The sequence below is a fragment of the Bubalus kerabau genome, chromosome 4 (genome assembly GCF_029407905.1).
Source record: "Bubalus kerabau isolate K-KA32 ecotype Philippines breed swamp buffalo chromosome 4, PCC_UOA_SB_1v2, whole genome shotgun sequence".
Classification (NCBI taxonomy): Eukaryota; Metazoa; Chordata; class Mammalia; order Artiodactyla; family Bovidae; genus Bubalus; species Bubalus kerabau.
In genome coordinates, this window is record NC_073627.1 from 143,788,367 (window position 1) to 143,808,925 (window position 20,559).

General features: G+C 38.2%; 1 protein-coding gene across 22 annotated transcripts in view; it reads right to left on the reverse strand.

Moving 5' to 3' along the window:
• Positions 1–20,559, reverse strand: part of FRMD3 (FERM domain containing 3) — a 396,931-nt gene that overhangs the window by 12,269 nt on the left and 364,103 nt on the right. For 20 of the 22 annotated variants that reach the window (XM_055578891.1, XM_055578904.1, XM_055578895.1 and 17 more), the window contains one exon: positions 9,153–9,191. The exons of the other annotated variants lie outside the window; for them this stretch is intronic. In XM_055578891.1, coding sequence (XP_055434866.1) covers positions 9,153–9,191 — 39 coding nt within the window. The remainder of the gene's footprint in view (positions 1–9,152; positions 9,192–20,559) is intronic. 22 annotated transcript variants of the gene reach the window in all.

Genomic DNA, 20,559 nt, shown 5'->3' on the forward strand with positions numbered 1-20,559 from the left:
GGATGGACTGGTTGGATCTCCTTGCACTCCAAGGGACTCTCAAGAGTCTTCTCCAACACCACAGTTCAAAAGCATCAATTCTTCAGCGCTCAGCTTTCTTCACAGTCCAACTCTCACATCCATACATGATCACTGGAAAAACCATGGCCTTGACTAGACAGGCCTTTGTTGGCAAAGTAATATCTCTGCTTTTTAATATACTATCTAGGTTGGTCATAACTTTTCTTCCAAGGAGTAAGAGTCTTTTAATTTCATGGCTGCAATCACCATCTGCAGTGATTTTGGAGCCCAAAAAAATAAAGTCTGACACTATTTCCACTGTTTCCCCATCTATTTCCCATGAAGTGATGGGACCAGATGCCATGATCTTAATTTTCTGAATGTTGAGCTTTAGGTCAACTTTTCCAGTCTCCTCTTTCAGTTTTATCAAGAGGCTTTTTAGTTCCTGTTCACTTTCTGCCATAAGGGTGGTGTCATCTGCATATCTGAGGTTATTGATATTTCTCCTGGCAATCTGGATTCCAGCTTGTGCTTCTTCCAGCCCAGCGTTTCTCATGATGTACTCTGCATATAAGTTAGATAAGCAGGGTGACAATATACAGCCTTGATGTACTCCTTTTCCTATTTGGAACCAGTCTGTTGAGGCCACCATTTCCACCCCAAGACCCAGCCCCATTCAACAGCTTGGAGGATCCAGTGCTAGGATGCCTCAGGCCAAAAAATAAACAGGATGGGAACACAGCCCCACGAATCAGCAGACAGGCTGCTAAAAGTCTTCCTGAGCATGGCCCTGCCCACCGGAGAGACAAGACACAGCTCCACCCAATAGTGGAAAGGAGCCCACACATCAGGAAGCCTGCAGAAACCTCTTAGCCTCATCCACCAGAGTGCAGAAAGCAGAAGCAAGAGCTACAGTTTTGCAGCCTGCATAATGGAAATTTCACATAAATTTAGACAAAATGAGACTGCAGAAGAATATGTCCCAGTTGAAGGAACAAGACAAAGCCCCAGAACAACAACTAAGTGAAGTGGAGATAGGCAATCCACCTGAAAAAGAATTCAGAGTAATGATAGCGAAGATGATCTAAGATCACAGAAAAGAATGGAGGTACAGATCAAGGAGATGAAAGAAATGTTTAACAAAGACCTAGAAGAACTAAAAAACAGAGAGATGAACAATACAATAACTGAAATGAAAAATACACTAGAAGGAATCAATAGCAGAACAACTGAGGCAGAAGAACAGGTAAGTGAGCTGGAAGACAGGATAGTGGAAATCACTGTGGCAGGACAAAGGATAAAGAAAAAAAAAAAGACAATCTGAGAGACTTCTGGGACAACACTAAATATTGGAATAGATAAGAGCTGAAAACTTCCCTAACAATGGAAAGGAAATAGTCACCCAAGTCCAGGAAGCACAGAGAGTCCCAGGTAGGATAAATGTAAGGAAGGACATGCTAAGATACACAGTAATCAAACTGACAAAAATTAAAGAAAAATATATTGAAACAACAAGGGAAAAGTAACAGATAACATACAGGGGAATTCCCATAAGGTTATCAGATGATTTCTTTGCAGAAGTTCTGCAGGTCGTAAGAGTGGCATGATATATTTACAATGAAGAAAGGGAAGAACCTACAACCAAGAATACTCTACCCAGCAAGGCGCTCTTTCAGATTCAGCAGAGAAATCCAAAGCTAGCAAAAGCAAAAAAGAATTCAACACCACTAGACCAGTTGTGCAGCAAATGCTAAAGGAACTTCTCTAAGTGAAAAGGAAAGGCCACTATGAGAAACAAGAAAATTACTAATGGAAAAGCTCACCAGTGAAACTCATGTTCATGAGTGCAGGCAAGAAATCATCTGCACAAAAATGTGATATCAAAACTGGCAATTATGAGAAGAGAGTACAAATGCAGGATATAGAAATTCATATAAAATTAAGACCAACAACTTAATATTGTTTACATAGAGAATGCTATATCAAAACCTCATGGTAACCACAAACCAAAAATCCATGATAGTTACAAACACACAAAAAAGAAAAAGGAACCCAAACACAACACTAAAGTTAGAAATCAAATCACAAGAGAACTGGACAGCAAGAAAAAAGACCTAAACAAAACAAATCCAAAACAATTAAGAAAATGGCAATAAGAATATATATATATATATATATATATATATATATATATATATATATATATTGCTAATTACCTTAAATGTAAATAGATTAAAAGCCCTAAAAAGACACAGACTGACTGAAGAGGCACAAAAATAAGACCCATATTTATGTTGTCTATAAAGAGATGCACTTGAGACCTGGGGACACACACAGACTGAAGGGATAGAAAAAGGTGTATCCCATGCAAATGGAAATCAAAAGAAAGCTGGAGTAGCAATACTCATATCAGAAAAAATAGACTGTAAAGATTGTTACAAGAGACAAAGAAGGGTACTACATAGTGATCAAGGGATGAATCTAAGAAGAATATACAACAATTGTAAATATATATGCACCCAGCATAGGAGCACCTGAATATATAAGGCAAATACTGACAACTATAAAAGGAGAAATTGACAGTAACACAGTAAGAGTGAAGGACTTTTAAAAAAATTATTTTAGTTGGAGGCTAATTACTTTACAATCTTGTACTGGTTTTTCCCATACATTGACATGAATCAGCCATGGGTGTACATGTGCCCCTCGTCCTAAACCCTGCTCCCACCTCCCTCCCCATCCATCCCTCAGGGTTGTCCCAGTGCACCAGCTTTGAGTGCCCTGTTTCATGCATTGAACTTGGACTGGTGATCTATTTCACATATGGTAATATACATGTTTCAATGCTATTCTCTCAAATCATACCACCCTCGCCTTTTCCCACAGAGTTCAAAAGTCTGTTGTTTATATCTGTGTCTCTTTTGCTGTCTTGCATATAGGGTCATTGTTACCATCTTTCTAAATTCCATATATATGCATCAGTATACTCTATTGGTGTTTTTCTTTCTGACTTACTTCACTCTGTATAATAGGCTCCAGTTTCATCCACCTCATTAGAACTGATTCAAATTATTCTTTTTAATGGCTGAGTAATACTCCATTGTGTATATCTACCACAGCTTTCTTATCCATTCGTCTGATGATGGACATCTAGGTTGCTTCCATGTCCTAGCTAGTGTAAACAGTGCTGCAACGAACATTGGGGTACATGTGTCTCTTTCAATTCTGGTTTCCTCGGTGTGTATGCCCAGCAGTGGGATTGTTGGGTCATATGGCAGTTCTATTTCCAGTTTTTAAAGGAATCTCCACACTGTTCTCCATAGTGGCTGTACTAGTTTGCATTCCCACCAATAGTGTAAGAGGGTTCCCTTTTCTCCACACCCTCTCCAGCATTTATTGTTTGTAGACTTTTAGATAGCAGCCATTCTGATCGGCGTGAGATGGTACCTCATTGTGGTTTTGATTTGCATTTCTCTGATAATGAGTGATGTTGAGCATCTTTTCATGTGTTTGTTAGCCATCTGTATGTTGTCTTTGGAGAAATGTCTGTTTAGTTCTTTGGCCTATTTTTTGATTGGGTCATTTATTTTTCTGGAATTGAGTTGCAGGAGTTGCTTGTATATTTTTGAGATTAATTCTTTGTCAGTTGCTTTGGTTGCCATTATTTTCTCCCATTCTGAAGGCTGTCTTTTCACCTGGCTTATAGTTTCCTTCGTTGTGCAAAAGCTTTTAAGTTTAATTAGGTCCCATTTGTTTATTTTTTGCTTTTATTTCCATTACTCTGGGAGGTGGATCATAGAGGATCTTGCTGTAATTTATGTCAAAGAGTGTTCTGCCTATGTTTTCTTGTATTTAGATCTTTAATCCATTTTGAGTTTACTTTTGTGTATGGTGTTAGAAAGTGTTCTAGTTTCATTCTTTTACAGGTAGTTGACTTTTTACACCCCATTTTCATCAATGGACAAATCATCCAGAAAATCAATAAGGAAACACAGGCCTTAAATGACACAGTAGAGCAAATTATCTTAATTGATGTTTATAGAGCACTCCATTCAAAAGTAGCAGAAAATCACATTCTTCTCAAGTGAACGTGGAAGATTATCCAGGATTGACCACACTGGGCCACAAGGTGAGCTTTGGTAAACTTTAAAAAACTCAAATCATATCAAGCATCTTTTCTGAGCAAAATGCAATGAAACTAGAAATCACCTACAAGTAAAAAACTGTGAAACATATAAACATGTGGAGGCTAAACAATATGCTCTCAAAGAAGCAGTGGATCACTGAAGAAATCAAAGAGAAATAAATAAATACCTAGAGACAAATGAAAACAAAAGCACAATGATCCATGGGGAGCAACAAAATTAGTTATAAGACAGAAGTTTATAATAACAATCTTACTTCAGGAAACAAGAAACATGTCAAAAAGCAACCTAATCTTATACCCAAAGCAACTAGGGAAAGAACAAACAAAACTACAAATTAGCAGAAGGGAAGAAATGATAAATATCACAGCAAAAATAGAGACAAAGAAAATAATAGAAAAGATCAATGAAACTAAAAGCTGTTTTTTTTTTTTTAATTGATAAATCTTTAGCCAGAATCATCAAGAGAAAGGGAGAGGGCTCAAATCAATAAAATTAGAAATGTAAAAGGACATTACAGAAATACAAAGGATCATGAGACTACTACAAACAAGACTACAACAAGCAACTATATGCCAATAAAACAGACAACTTGGAAGAATGGATAAGATCTTAGAAGGTTACAATCTTCCCAAGACTGAATTAAGAAGAAATAGAAAATATAAACAGACCAATTATAAGTACTAAAATTGAAACTGTGATTTTAAAACTCCCAACAAAAGTCCAGAACCAGATGGTTTCACAGGTGAATTCTGTTGAATACTTAAGAGTTAACACAAAAACATTAAAAGAGTTAACTCAAAAACATTTCAGAGGAAGGCCACTATCTCTAAGGCCACTATACCCTGACACCAAAACCAAAGAGAACAGGCAAAGAAAATTGATGAACATGGACACAAAAGTCTTTGACAAAATGCCACCAATCTGAATCTATCAATACATTAAAAGGATCATACACATGGTCAAGTGAGATTTATCCCAGGGATGCAAAGATTTTTCAGTATCTATAAGTCAATTGGTGTGATATAAATATGTCAACAAACTGAAGAATAAAAACCATATGATCTTCTCAATAGATGCAGAAAAAACTTTTAATAAAATTCAACACCGATTTATGATTAAAAAAAAAAACTCTCCAGAAAGTAGGCATAGAGGGAACATCAGGTCACTCACTCAGTTGTGTCCAGCTCTTTGCAACCCCATGAACTGCAGCACACCAGGCTTCCTTGTCCATCACCAACTACTGGAGCATGCTCAAACTCATGTCCATAGAGTCACTGATGCCATCCAACCATCTCATCCTCTGTTGTCCCCTTCTCCTCTTGCCTTCAGTCCTTCCCAGCATCAGGGTTTTTTCCAGTGAGTCAGTTCTTCGCATCAGGTGGCCAAAGTATTGGAGTTTCAGCTTCAGCATCAGTCCTTCCAATGAATATTCAGGACTGATTTCCTTTAGGATGGATTGGTTGGATCTCTTGGCAGTCCAAGGGACTTTCAAGAGTCTTCTCCAATACACAGTTCAAAACCGTCAATTCTTCAGTGCTCATCTTTCTTAAGAGTTTAACCCTCACATCCATACATGACTACAGGAAAAACCATAGCTTTGACTAGACAGAGCTTTGTTGGTAAAGTTGTGTCTCTGCCTTTTAATATGCTGTTTAGGTTGGTCATAACTTTTCTTTCAAGGAGCAAGCGGTCTTTTAATTTCATGGCTGCAGCCACCATCTGCAGTGATTTTGGAGCCCCCAAAATAAAGTCTCTCACTGTTTCCATTGTTTCCGCATCTATTTGCCATGAAGTCATGGGACCGGATGCCATGATCTTAGTTTTCTGAATGTTGAGCTTTAAGCCAACTTTTTCACTCTCCTCTTTCACTTTCATCAAGAGGCTCTTTAGTTCTTCTTTGCTTTCTGCCATAAGTGTGGTATCATCTGCACACCTGAGGTTATTGATAATTCTCCAGGCAATCTTGATTCCAGCTTGTGCTTCATCCAGCCCAGCATTTTGCATGATGTACTCTGCATACAAGTTAAATAAGCAGGGTGACAATAATACAGCTTTGACGTACTCCTTTCCTGATTTGGAACCAGTCCGTTCCATGTCCAGTTCTAACTGTTGCTTCTTGACGTGCATACAGATTTCTCAGGAGGCAGGTCAGGGTGTCTGGTATTCCCATCTCTTGAAGAATTTTCCACAGTTTATTGTGATCCACACAGTCAAAGGCTTTGGTATAGTCAATAAAGCAGAAGTACATGTTTTTCTGGAACTCTCTTGCTTTTTCAACGATCCAAAAGATGTTGGCAATTTGATCTCTGGTTCCTCTGCCTTTTCTAAATCCAGCTTGAACATCTGGAAGTTCACGGTTCACGTACTGTTGAAGCCGGGCTTGGAGAATTTTGAGCATTACTTTGCTAGTATGTGAGATCAGTGCAATTGTGCAGTAGTTTGAGAATTCTTTGGCATTGCCTATCTTTGGGATTGGAATGAAAACTGACCTTCTCCAGTCCTGTGGCTACTGTTGAGTTTTCAAAAAATATTGGCATATTGAGTGCAGCACTTTCACAGCATCATCTTGTAGGATTTTAAAGAGCTCAACTGGAATTCCATCACCTCCACTAGCTTTGTTCATAGTGATGCTTTCTAAGGCCCACTTGACTTCACATTCCAGGATGTCTGGATCTAGATGAGTGATCACACCATTGTGGTTATCTGGGTCATGAAGATCTTTTTTGTATAGTTCTTCTGTGAATTGTTGCTACCTCTTCTTAATATCTTCTGCTTTTGTTAGGCCCATAGCATTTCTGTCCTTTATTGGGCCCATCTTTGCATGAAATATTCCCTTGGTATCTCTAATTTTCTTGAAGAGATCTCTAGTCTTTTCCATTTTATTGTTTTCCTCTATTTCTTTGCACTGATCACTGAGGAAGGCTTTCTTATCTCTCCTTGCTATTCTTTGGAACTCTGCATTGAAATGGGTATATCTTTCCTTTTCTCCTTTGCCTTTCACTTCTCTTCTTTTCTCAGCTATTTGTAAGGCTTCCTCAGACAACCATTTTGCCTTTCTACACTTCTTTTTCTTGGGGATGGTCTTGATCCCTGCCTCCTGTACAATATCACGAACCTCTGTCCATAGTTCTTCAGGCACTCTATCAGATCTAACCCCTTGAATCTGCTTGTCACTTCCACTATATAGTAATTGTAAGGGATTTGATTTGTCATACCTGAACGGTCTAGTGGTTTTCCCTACTTTCTTCAATTTAAGTCTGAATTTGGCAATACAGAGTTTGTGATCTGAGCCACAGTCAGCCACAGTCTTGTTTCTGCTGACTCTATAGAGCTTCTCCACCTTTGGCTGCAAAGAATATAATCAATCTGATTTTGGTATTGATCATCTGGTGATGTCCATGTGTTGAGTCTTCTCTTGTGCTGTTGGAAGAGGGTGTTTACTATGACCAGTAGGGGAAAAGATGTCCTTTTCATTATAGGGGACTGGAATGCAAAAGTAGGAAGTCCAGAGATACCTGGAATAACAGGCAAATTTGGCCTTGGAGTACAAAATGAAGCAGGGCAAAGGCTAACAGAGGGAACATACCTCAACATAATAAAGATCATATATGACAAACCTATAGCCAACATCACACTCAACAAAGAAAAGTAATCATTTCCCCTAAGATCAATAACAAGATAAGGATTATGTGCCAGCCTGGATGGGGGTGGGGTTTGGGGAAGAATGGATACATGTTTTTGTATGGCTGTGTTCCTTCACTGTTCTCCTGAAACTGTCACAACATTGTTAATCAGTTATACTCCAATACATATGCTTTGTGTTAAAAAATAAAACTAAAATTAAGAAAAATGTCTTTTAAAAAAAGACAAGGATGTCTACTCTAGCCACTTTTATTCAACATAGTTTTGGAATTCCTAGCCATGACAATCAGAAGAGGAAAAATGAAAGGAATCCAAATTAGAAAAGAAGAAGTAATACTGATTTTAAAAAACCTAACACTATGGGTTAAGGAACTAGAAAAAGGTGGTCAAACTGAGCACAATATTAACAGCAGAAAGTAAAAACTAATGATTAGAGCAGAAATAAAATAGAGCACAGGAAAACAGGAAAGATTAACCAAATTAAGAGTTAGTTCTTTGAAAAAATAAACATAATTGACAAAACTTTAGCTGGATAACCAAGGAAAAAAAGATAGAGGACTCAAATTAACAAAATTATAAATGAAAAAAAGAAACACTGCAACTGATACCACATGAATAAAAAGAATCATAAAAGGCTACTATGAAGAAATATTGATATATGCCAACAAACTGGAGAACCTAGAAAAATGGAAAAATTCTCAGAAACATGCAAACAACCAAGACTAAAACAAGAAATAGAAAGTCTGAATAGACTAATTACTAGTAAGGAGATTGAACTGGTAATCAAAAATCTCCCAATAAAGAAAAACCAAGGACCAGATCACTTCCCCTGCAAATCTTAAAGAAGAATTAACACCAACCCTTTTTAACTCTTTCAAAAAAATCAAAGAGAAGGGAACACTCCCAGTCTTATTTTATGAGGCCCTTATTACCCTGATACCAAAGCCAAAAAGGACACTATCAGAAAACTATAGACCAATATCCCTCATGAATATTGATGCAAAAACTCTTTATACTAGGAAACCAAATCCAGTAACACATGAAAGGAATCATGCACTGTGATCAAATGGGATTTATACTTGGCATAGCAAGGATGGTTCAACATATGCAAATCAATGTGATACGTCAAATTAACAAAATGAAATAAAAATCATATGATCATCTCAATAGATGGAGAAAAAGCATTTGACAAAATTCAACATCTCTATATATGATATAAACTCAACAGATTAGGTATAGAAAGAATGTACCTCAACATAATGAAGGCCATATATGATAAGCCCATGGCTAACATACTTAATGGTGAAAGATTGAAAGCTTTTCCTCCAAGATCATGAACAAGGCAAGGGTGCCCATTCTTACCATTCCTATTCAGCACAATAGTGGAAGTCCTTGCTAGAGCTGTCAGGCAAGAAAAATAAATAAAAGGCATCAAAATTGGAAAGGAAGAAGTAAAATTATCTCTATTTGCAGGTGACATGTTTTTATACACAGAAAATCCTAAAGACTCCACCAAAGGCTATTAGAACTAATCAATGAATTCAGTGCAGTTGCCCAATACAAATTTAGCATACAAAAACTAGTAGTGTTTCTTCATACTAACAACAAATTATCTGGGAAAAATGATCCTGTTTAAAACAGCATAAAAAACAGTAAAATACTTAGGAATAAACTTAGCCAGAAGGTGAAAGATCTCTATTCTGAAAACTATAAGACACTAATTAAGGAAACTGAAGAAGACAAAGTAAATAGAAAGGTATCCCTTGTTCAATTAATTCAATTAATTTCAATTAATTGAAACAATTAATATTGTTAAAATGTCAATACTACCAAAGCCATTTTTGGATTCAGTGCAGTCCCTATCATAATTCCAATGAACTTTTTTTTTTTTTTTACAGAAGTAGAAAAAACCACTCTGCCAGGCTCCTCTGTCCATGGGATTCTCCAGGCAAGAATACTGGAGTGGATTGCCATTCTCTTCCCCAGGGGATCTTCCCGACCTAGGGATTTAACCTGGGTTTCCTGCATTGCAGGCAGATTCTTAACCATCTGAGCCACCAAGGAAGCCCCTGTATGGAACCACAAAAGACCATAAATATATACCAAAGCAATCCTGAGAAAGGAGAACAAAGCAGAAGCAACACACTTTATGATTTCAAGCTGTTCCATATATAAAACTACAATAATCAAAATGGTATAGTACTGGTATAAAGACAGACAAATCAGTGGGACAGAATCTTGAGCCCAGAAATACACCCAAGCATATTACTCAAATAATATTTGACATGGGAGGCAAGAATACTCAGTGAAGAAAAGACTTTTCAATAATGGTGCTGGGAAAATTGGCTATTCACATGTGAAAGAATGGAACTACACCCAGAACTTCCACTACTCACAAAAATTAACTTGCATTGGATTAACAACTTAAATGTAAAACCTGAAGCCATGAAACTCCCAGAAGAAAACGTGGTGGTGATGGGGGGAGGGTAAAGCTCCTTGACATAAGTCTTAGCAATGATTTTCTGTGTATGACACCTAAAGCACAAGCAACCGAATCAAAAACAAGTGGGACTACACCGAACTAAAAAGCTCCTGGAAACAAGAAGCAAACAACGATGTGAAAAACAACCTATGGAATGGGAAGAAAAATATTTCCAACCTATATCTGATTTAGGAGTTAATATCCAAAATATATGAAGAACTCATACAACTCCATAGTAAAAGAACAAATAATTTGATTTGAAAAATGGGCAAAAGGTCTCAAAAGACTTTTTTTTTCTAAAGGGGATACATGAAAGACCAACAGTTACATGAAACTATGTTCAGCATCACTAGTAATTAGGGAAATGCAAATCAAAACCACAGTGATATATTATGTCATGCCTTTTAGAATGGTCATCATCAAAATGACAAGTAGTAACATGCTGGTGAGGATGCAGAGAAAAGGAAACCTTGGTGCACTGTTGGTAGGATTGTAAACTGGTTCAGGCATTATAGAAAATAATACAGAGATTCCTCAAAAAGTTAAAAACTGAACTACCATACAATCTAACAATTCCACTTCTGAGAATATATCAAAAAGAAACAAAAACACTGACTTGAAAAGACATCTGCACCCCTGTGTTTTAAGCAGGATAATTTACAATAGTCAAGACATGGAAACCACCTAAGTGTCCATTTATCTGTGAATATGTATACAAAAAGCAGTTACACACACACACTCAAACACTAGAATATGATTCAGCCACCAAAAAAATGAGACAATCTTACCATTTTTGACAACATGGATGAATCTGGAATGCATTATGCTAAATTATATAAGTTCAGGTAGAGGAAAACAAACACTATATGATCTCATGTATATAAAGAATCTAATTAAAAACAACTCATTGAAAAAGGAAAAAGGAATCAGATTTGTGACTATCAGAGACAGGGAGTAATGAGAAGGAGAAGCAGAGGAAGAGTTAACAGATACAAATTTCTGGTTATAAGTAAGTACTAGGAATATAATGTACAACATGGTAACTATAGTTAATACTGCTATATGATATATATGAAAGTTGTTAGAGTTTTTTCTTTTTGTTGTATCTATATGAGATGATGGATGCTAACTAAAGGTAGTGCAGTAATCATTTCACAACATTTGTAAGTCAAGCCATTATGCTGTATCAGTCAGTTCAGTCGCTCAGTCGTGTCCAACTCCTTGTAACCCCATGGACTGTAGCATGCCAGGCCTCCCTGTCCATTACCAACTCCTGGAGTTTACTCAAATTCATATGCTGTATACCCTAAGCTTATATAATGATGTATGTCAATTATATCTCAATAAAACTGGGGGAAGATGATGTGCAGGACTGAATTAATGGTTTTATCTTTGAAATATCAGGAGCTATTTCCTGATAGCTCTGATATGACAGTACTGAGCATCTTAGATGAAAGATACCATAAAACATGCAAGCAAAATAAAAAGGGCCGACAAGCACATGAAAATATGTTCAATGTCATTAATCGTTACCACAATAAGATAGCACTTCACACCCACTAGAATGGCTATTATTTTTTAAAATCTGAAGATAACCAGTCTTGGTTAAGGGTAAGGAGGAACCGGAACACTTGAACATTGCTGATGGGATTTTAAAATGGTTTAGCTGCCATAGAAAGCAGTTTGACAGTTCCTTAAGTCAGATGATTACCATACAATCCAGCAGTTCTATTCCCAGGTATATATAACTCCAAAGAATTGAAAACAAGTATCCAAATACTTGTACAGAAATGTTCAAAGCAGCACTAATTCAAGTTAAAAGTCAGAAACAATCCAAATGTCCATAAATGGATGAATAGATAAAATGTGGCTTATTCATATGATGGACTACTATTCAATTGTTGTAGATGTATGACAACATAGATGAATGTCAAAAATATGCTGAGTGAAAGTAGATATCACAGAACCTCACATAACATATGATTGTATTTATCTCCATATGAAATATCCAGAACAGGTAAATCCATAGAGACAGGGATTGTACTGATGGTTGCCAGGGGCTGAGGGAAGGGATGAATGAGGAGTGTCTGCTTAATGGGTATCAGGTTTCCTTTTGGTGTGATGAAAATGTTTTGGAACTAGATAGAGATGTAAGTTGCAAAGCTCTGTGAATGTACTAAATGGTACTGAATTTTTCATGTTAAAATGGTTGTTTTTATGTTGTGACTACTTCAATAAAAATAAAAAAAATAAACGCAAGCCATAATTTTCCTACCACCAGATAATATTCTATGAAGCCTGAAGGGAGATAATGTTCACAGTGTAGACAGGAGTTAGGACTTTCTGGAATACTGCTTATTTACATATCTGGTATTCCATATCCCAAGAAGAAGGGTCATTTTACTCTCCTACTTGGGAAAGCAGTGAAACATATTGTATATGAGTGGTATTACTGCTTTAGGAAGACCACTCCTATTCCTCTTTGGCTATTTTCACCATCCTGTGGTCACACAGATCTTCCATGTCTTACCTAAGGCATTTTCTCATATAAATGGTTTTTCCTCCTTAAGTCTCCTTTTCCTAATATGTAACCTGTTCTCCCTATGCCTTCTGCTTTCCATATCTTTCTCCTAAAACAAGAGGAAAAGGGAAACCTCAAGTTTCCAGACTTCATTATTTTGTTGATGGCAACTCTGGTCTACCAGTTGCTCAGACCAAAAAACTTTGACTTCCTCTGTTCACTCTCACAATGGACCTGTTAGCAACTTCTATGTCTCCACCTTCAAAACATACCCAAAATTGGACCACACTTTGTACAATGTCCACTGCCACCAACTTGCTCCAAGCCACCATCTTTATCATTTAGATTATGGCAGTAGCATCTCATCTGATCCCCCTGCTTCAACCCCTGCCTGTGTAAGGGTCACTGTCAACTTGGCAGCAGGAGTCATCCTCTGAAAGCAGTGTGGATTTGATCGTGTCACTCAACTGCTCAGGGTCCTCTCATGGTTTAGTATCTTCCTCAGATTATAGGCCAAGTCCTTGCAGGGGTATCTAGGGCCCTACTCAGTGAGCCCTCTTCTCCTCTCCTAACCGCTGAGGTGACCTTGTTATCCTAGGACCCTTCCCCTTGTTCACTTGACTCGAGCCACAGAAGACTGGCTGTCCCTCACATATGCTCTTTCTTGCTGTTCCTTCTGCTTGGAGTACTCTTCCTTCAGGCAGGTTCACACACTCGCCCTTTTTTCGTAGGTTGTTAAATGTCACCTTCTCAGTGACACTATGTAAAATTTCAGTCTGTCTCCCCATCACTCTCTATTCCCCTTTCCTTATTCATTTTTCTTCTGAGAAATCTAGGATCTAAGGACGAAAAACAGAGCACTGGCAAAATGAAGTATTGGTTTCTGGGGGAAACATAATCATGGTCATTAGTCCAGGGTCACAAAAGTCAACCTGTACAGACTAGGCAGGTGCTTAACATGAATGAGTAAGGGCCAGGTATGGGATGGTAGGGAGTGGTGGTGATTGGGGGAAAATGGACCATGTTGAGCTCTGTCTGAAAGCTTTATTATTCAAATTTTAAAAAACATCTGTGCAGTCTACACAAAATGTACCTGTGAGTATTTTTAGGCCTATAAAAATCAAAGTCAACAAAAAAGTCTGAAATGCAGTAGTACTTGAGTGCAATCTCAAAGATGACAGAATGATCTTGTTCATTTCCAGAGCAAACCATTCAACAATAGAGTAATCCAAGTCTATGCCCCAACCACCAATGCCGAAGAAGCTGCAATTGAATATTTCTATGAAGACCTACAAGACCTTCTAGGATTAACACCAAAAAAAAGATGTCCTTTTCATCATAGGGGACTGGAATGCAAAAGTAGAAAGTCAAGAGATACCTGGAGTAACAGGCCAGTTTGGCCTTGGAGTACAAAATGAAGCACAACAAAGGCTAACAGAGTTTTCCAAGAGAAAGCACTGGTCATAGCAAACACCCTCTTCCAACAAACAACACAAAAGATGAGTCTACATGTGGACATTACCAAATGGTCAATACTGAAATCATATTGATTATATTCTTTGCAGCTGAAGATGGAGAAGCTCTATACAGTCAGCAAAAACAAGACCTGGGGCTGGCTGTGGCTCAGATCATGAACTTCTTATTGCAAAATTCAGGCACAAATTGAAAATAGGGAAAACCACTAGATCATTCAGGTATGACTTAAATCAAATTCCTTACGATTATACAGTGGAGGTGACCAATAGATTCAAGGGATTAGATCTGGTAGACAGAGTGCCTGAAGAACTATGGATGGAAGTATGTAACATCGTACAGGAGATGGTGACCAAAACCATCTCCAAGAAAAAGAATGCAAGAAGGCAAAGTGGTTGTCTGAGGAGGCCTTACAAATAGTTGAGAAAAGAAGAGAAGTGAAAGGGAAAGACACACCCAACTGAATGCAGAGTTCCAGAAAATAGCAAGGAGAGATAAGAAAGCCTTCTTAAGTGAACTATGTAAAGAAATAGAGGAAAACAATAGAATGGGAAGGACTAGAGATCTCAAGAAAATTGGAGATAACAAGGTACTTATATTTCATGCAAAGATGGGCACAATAAAGGGCAGAAATGGAAAGGACATAACAAAAGCAGAAGAGATTAAGAAGAGATGGCAGGAATACACTATGCAAAAAAGGCTTAATGATCTGATAACTGTGATGGTGTGGTCATTCACCTAGAGCCAGACAATCTGGAGTGTGCAGTCAAGTGGGCCTTAGGAAGCATTACTATGAACAAAGCTAATGAAGGTATTTCAAATCCTAGAAGATACTGCTGTTAAAATTCAGCACTCAATATGTCAGCAAATTTGGAAAACTCAGCAGTGACCACAGGGCTGGAAAAGGTCAGTTTTCATTCCAATCCCAAAGAAAGGCAATGTCAAAGAATGTTCAGACTACCATACAGTTGCACACATTTCACATGCTAGCAAGGTAACGCTGAAAATCCTTCAAGCTAGGCTTCATCAGTATGTGAAACAAGAACTTCCAGATGTTCAAGCTGGATTTAGAAAAGCTAAAGGAACCAGAGATCAAGTTGCCAACATCCGCTGGATCATAGAAAAAGCAACAGAATTCTAAAAAAATCTGCTTCATTAACTACACTAAAATCTTTGATTGTGTGGATCACAACAAACTGTAAAATTCTGAAAGAGATGAGAATACCAGACCACCCTACCTGTCTCCTGAGAAGCCTGTATGCAGGACAAGAAGCAACAGTTAGAATCAGACATGGAACAATAGATTGATTCAATCTATTAAACCAATAGAGAAGGGAGTATATCAAGGCTGTATATTGTCACCTTGCTTATTTATCTTATTTGCAGAGTACATCATGGGAAATACAGGGCTGGAAGAAACACAAGCTGGAATCAAGATTGTTGGGAGAAATATCAACAAACTCAGATATGCAGATGATATCACTTTAATGGCAGAGAGTGAAGAGGAGCTAAAGAGCTTCTTGATGAGGGTGAAAAAGGAGAGTGAAAAAGCTGGCTTAAAACTCAGCATTCAAAAAATGAAGATCATGGCATCCACTCCTGTTACTTCATGGCAAACAGTTGGGGGGGGAAAGTGGGAACAGTGACAGATTTTATTTTCTTGGGCTCCAAAAATCACTGTGGACAGTGACTGCAGCCACAAAATTAAAAGACACTTGCTCCTTGGAAAAATAGCTATGACAAACCTAGACAGCATATTAAAAAGGACAGATATCACTTTGCCAACAAAGGTCCATATACTCAAAGCTGTGGTTTTTTCAAGTAGTCATGTATGGATGTGAGAGTTGGACATAAAGAAGGCTGAGTGCTGAAGAATTGATGCTTTTGAACTGTGGAGCTGGAAAATAGTCTTGACAGTCCCTTGGACAGCAAGGAGAGTAAACCAGTCAATCTGAAAAGAAATCAACCCTGAATATTCATTGGAAGGATTGATGCTGAAACTCCAATACTTTGCCCATCTGATGCGATGAGCTGACTCACTGGAAAAGACTCTGATGCTGGGCAAGATTGAGGGCAGGAGAAGGGGGTGACAGGGGATGATACAGTTGAATGGCATCATTAACTCAATTGACATGAGTTTGAACAAACTCTGCAAGATAGTAAAGGACAGGGAAGCCTGGTATGCTACAGTTCATGGGGTTGCAAAGAGTCGGACACAACTTAGCGACTGAAGGACAACAAGGCTTCTGGTCTATAAATGCTGCTAGATAAATGCAGTGATAGAATCAGCTAGATTCCTGATGTTTCAGTCACCAAAGTGCTCCAGTACTTTGATCTCAACAACAAAAGTATTCACTTATTTTTGTAGAAAGGAGGAGGTAGGCGTGGAAATAAATGCTTTCTTCCCTGTCATAGTTTTTCTGACCACTAGCATTAGATGTGCTGGAGTTTCATATTACTTTCCCCCTCATCTCTGTGCTCACATTTTAAGGTAGTGGGATGGAGTGGAAAGTAGACCAAAGGTTGGACAGCCAAGCTCTGCCACTTACGAGATTTTAGTTCTTAAGTTACTTCCATTGACAGATGAATGGATAAAGAAGATGTAGTACACATATACAAGGAAATTTTACTCATAAAATGAAATAATGCCATTTGGATGGACATGGATGGTCCTGGAGATTATCATACATGTGAAGTAAGTCATAAAGAGAAAGACAAATATGATATCACTTATATGTGGAATAAAAAAATGATACAATTGAACTTATTTACAAAACAAAAACAGACTCACAGACTGAAAACAAACCTGTGGTTACCAAAGGTGAAAGGTCAATGCAGGGGTGGGGGATAAATTAGGAAGTTGGGATTAGCAGATACAAACTACTATATATATAATAGATAAATAGCAAGGACCTACTCTATAGCAAAAGGAACTCTACTCAATGTTCTATAATAACCTATATGGGAAAAGACTGAAAAAAGAATAGATACAAGTATGTGTATGTGTATAACTGAATCACTTTGTTGTATACCTGAAATTAACACAATACTGTAAATCAACTATACTCCAATATAAAATGAAAATTTTTTAAATTGACAGAGCTTAGTTTGTTTAACCACAAAATAAAAGTAACTCCTACCTCATGAAGCTGGGTGAGGGCTACACAAAATTATGGATGCATAAGTGCTATCTGTATCAAAAAAGTTTTAGGAATTAGATGTTACTATCTTACCAAAGAATATTAGGTTACATTGATCTATACCAAGCAATATGTACATTTGGTCTGTTATGAAGCAGTATCATTTTATAAACATGTAGATTAATTTTCTTATAAATCCACTAATACAGAGTATACAAGGAAAATCGCATTATAGTTATCCATATTTTCTTAATATTCTTTATATGATAGATGCTTAAAGTTTCTTTCCTACATGCCCTTTTTTGATAAATTCTAACAATGTCCAAAGAAGCAGAACTGTTAAATTAGTAAGACGACCTACATTGTTTCATTAAATTTCTTTTACTTCATCTATATATGAGAAGCCTCCTGGATGTATCCACAAAGCTTAATGGCTGAAAACTTTTTTTAGAAGTGATAAAACAATGATTAAGGAAAAGGAAATAGCTTTCAAATTTATATAATTATGCAACCCAATTAGAAGTTCTGACACATAGGAAACAAAAAATGTTGACTATTGCAATTATATTTTAGTATAGTAAGATAACTGTTTTTATATCATTACCATCATTATTCAACTTGAAGAAATACTTTATGAAGTGAAATAGCAAGAATCAAAAAATGCTGAAGGAGAAGACTGGCCATCATTGATGGACAGGCAGTGTGCCTGTTGTGTATGGTCAAGCAGGTTGCACACTGCTTATTCCAGTCAACACCTTTCACATGATCCCAGTGTGATGGCACTTCCTAAAGACACACCATTTACCACAACACAGCCTACTCAGCCGGCTGCTGACAGATGCTGTTGCTGAAAATACTGTTCTTTATCTTATTGTGAAGGCAAAACATAGAGACCATTTTTAGTACAGCAGCAAAATTAGTAGCAGGTAAAAATGGAATAAGCATTGCTCACATTTACATTCAGAAGTCAGCTCTCTATTAACACTGAGCATATTTGTGACAGAGTCCAAAGATCACAGCTGCAATTACCAGCAACTTGTATGGTACAAAACAGCTAAAGACAATGGCTAATGGTCGTTATCTAGTTTGCCTGTGTATGAATGAAACAGTGCAGTATCGGGTGTCACCAGAGCAGATGTCTTAAAATGAAGATAACAGGAACCCCTATCTATCTCATGAGTTTGTGGAAAGGCTCAAAAGTATGTTGAAATGTGAGAAAGCCCTTGGCAATATCAATATCAGAATATTGTTATTTGCGCTTATCCACACTAACTTCCTTAGCCAAGACTTTGGATTACCTGGGGTAACTTTACACCCCTTTGGCAATGCCTTTCCTATCTGGAACCTACCATTGTTGCTGCTGACATTTGGCTGAAACCAAACTGGCTCACTTTGCAGGAGACACTCTTTCAGCCTTGTTGCTTGCTCCCCCTGCCATGACCACACAGTCCTCCCCCTGGGAACACTGGGCCTTTCTCTATGATGAAGGCTTTGGCAAATGGCATCTTTGGGACCCCCCACTCTGGTTCCCTCTGTGGCACTCCAAGTCACCCTATGCTGATACTCAACTATGGAATGCCCCCTAAACCTACAGAAAGAAAGAAAGTGAAGTTGCTCAGTTGTGTCTGACTCTTTGCGACCCCATGGACTGTAGCCTACCAGGCTCCCCAGTCCACGGAATTTTCCAGGCACGAGTACTGGAGTGAGTTGCCATTTCCTTCTCCAGGGGATCTTCCCAACTTAGGGACTGAACCCGGGTCTCCCACACTGCAGGCAGACACTTTACTGTCTCAGCCACCAGGGAAGCTCAGAACAGGGACACAAAGAAAGCAGTACCACCACCTGGCAGGGAGAGGCGGGTATTTTGGAAGACTGTAGAGGATTTTTTGGAGGTCACAAAGATGGGAGTACATCATGAGAAACGCTGGGCTGGAAGAAGCACAAGCTGGAATCAAGATTGCCGGGAGAAATATCAATAACCTCAGATATGCAGATGACACCACCCTTATGGCAGAAAGTGAATAGGAACTAAAAAGCTCTTAATGAAAGTGAAAGTGGAGAGTGAAAAAGTTGGCTTAAAGCTCAACATTCAGAAAACGAAGATCATGGCATCTGGTCCCATCACTTCATGGCAAATAGATGGGGAAACAGTGGAAACAGTGTCAGACTTTATTTTTCTGGGCTCCAAAATCACTGCACATGGTGACTGCAGCCATGAAATTAAAAGACGCTTACTCCTTGGAAGGAAAGTTATGACCAACCTAGATAGCATATTCAAAAGCAGAGCCATTACTTTGCTAACAAAGGTCCATCTAGTCAAGGCTATGGTTTTTCCTGTGGTCATGTATGGATGTGAGAGTTGAACTGTGAAGAAAGCTGAGCGCCGAAGAATTGATGCTTTTGAACTGTGGTGTTGGAGAAGACTCTTGAGAGTCCCTTGGACTGCAAGGAGATCCAACCAGTCCATTCTGAAGGAGATCAGCCCTGGGATTTCTTTGGAAGGAACGATGCTAAAGCTGAAACTCCAGTACTTTGGCTACCTCATGCAAAGAGTTCACTCATTGGAAAAGATTCTGATGCTGGGAGGGATTGGGGGCAGGAGGAGAAGGGGACGACAGAGGATGAGATGGCTGGATGGCATCACCGACTTGATGGATGTGAGTTTGAGTGAACTCCAGGAGTTGGTGATGGACCGGGAGGCCTGGCATGCTGTGATTAATGGGGTTGCAAAGAGTAGGACATGACTGAGTGACTGAACTGAACTGACTGAAGACTGGCAGGGTCAGCATCATTTAGTGGGTGGGTGTCAAGGATACCAGACATCCAAAAATGCATAGGATGGCCCCACAAGGAATTATCTTGCATCCTACATGACTTTCAGGTGTCCTATTAAATATTATATATATATAGGTGAAAAACCTATTTAGAATGATCTGAATCTAGAACCTACCTGTGTTTTACATTTAAACCTAAAGCATCTGGATAAGATTTTAACATACTTTGAATTTTTCATGCATACAACCACACTGGGAAAATTGAAGGAAGTATCTTGCCAAGAGTTCATCTGTTCAGAACATCACACCATGCTGTCTGGAATGACCAAGGTGTCCAAGAGGCCTACACAGTAGCACATATTTCTGTATCCGTTGAGTG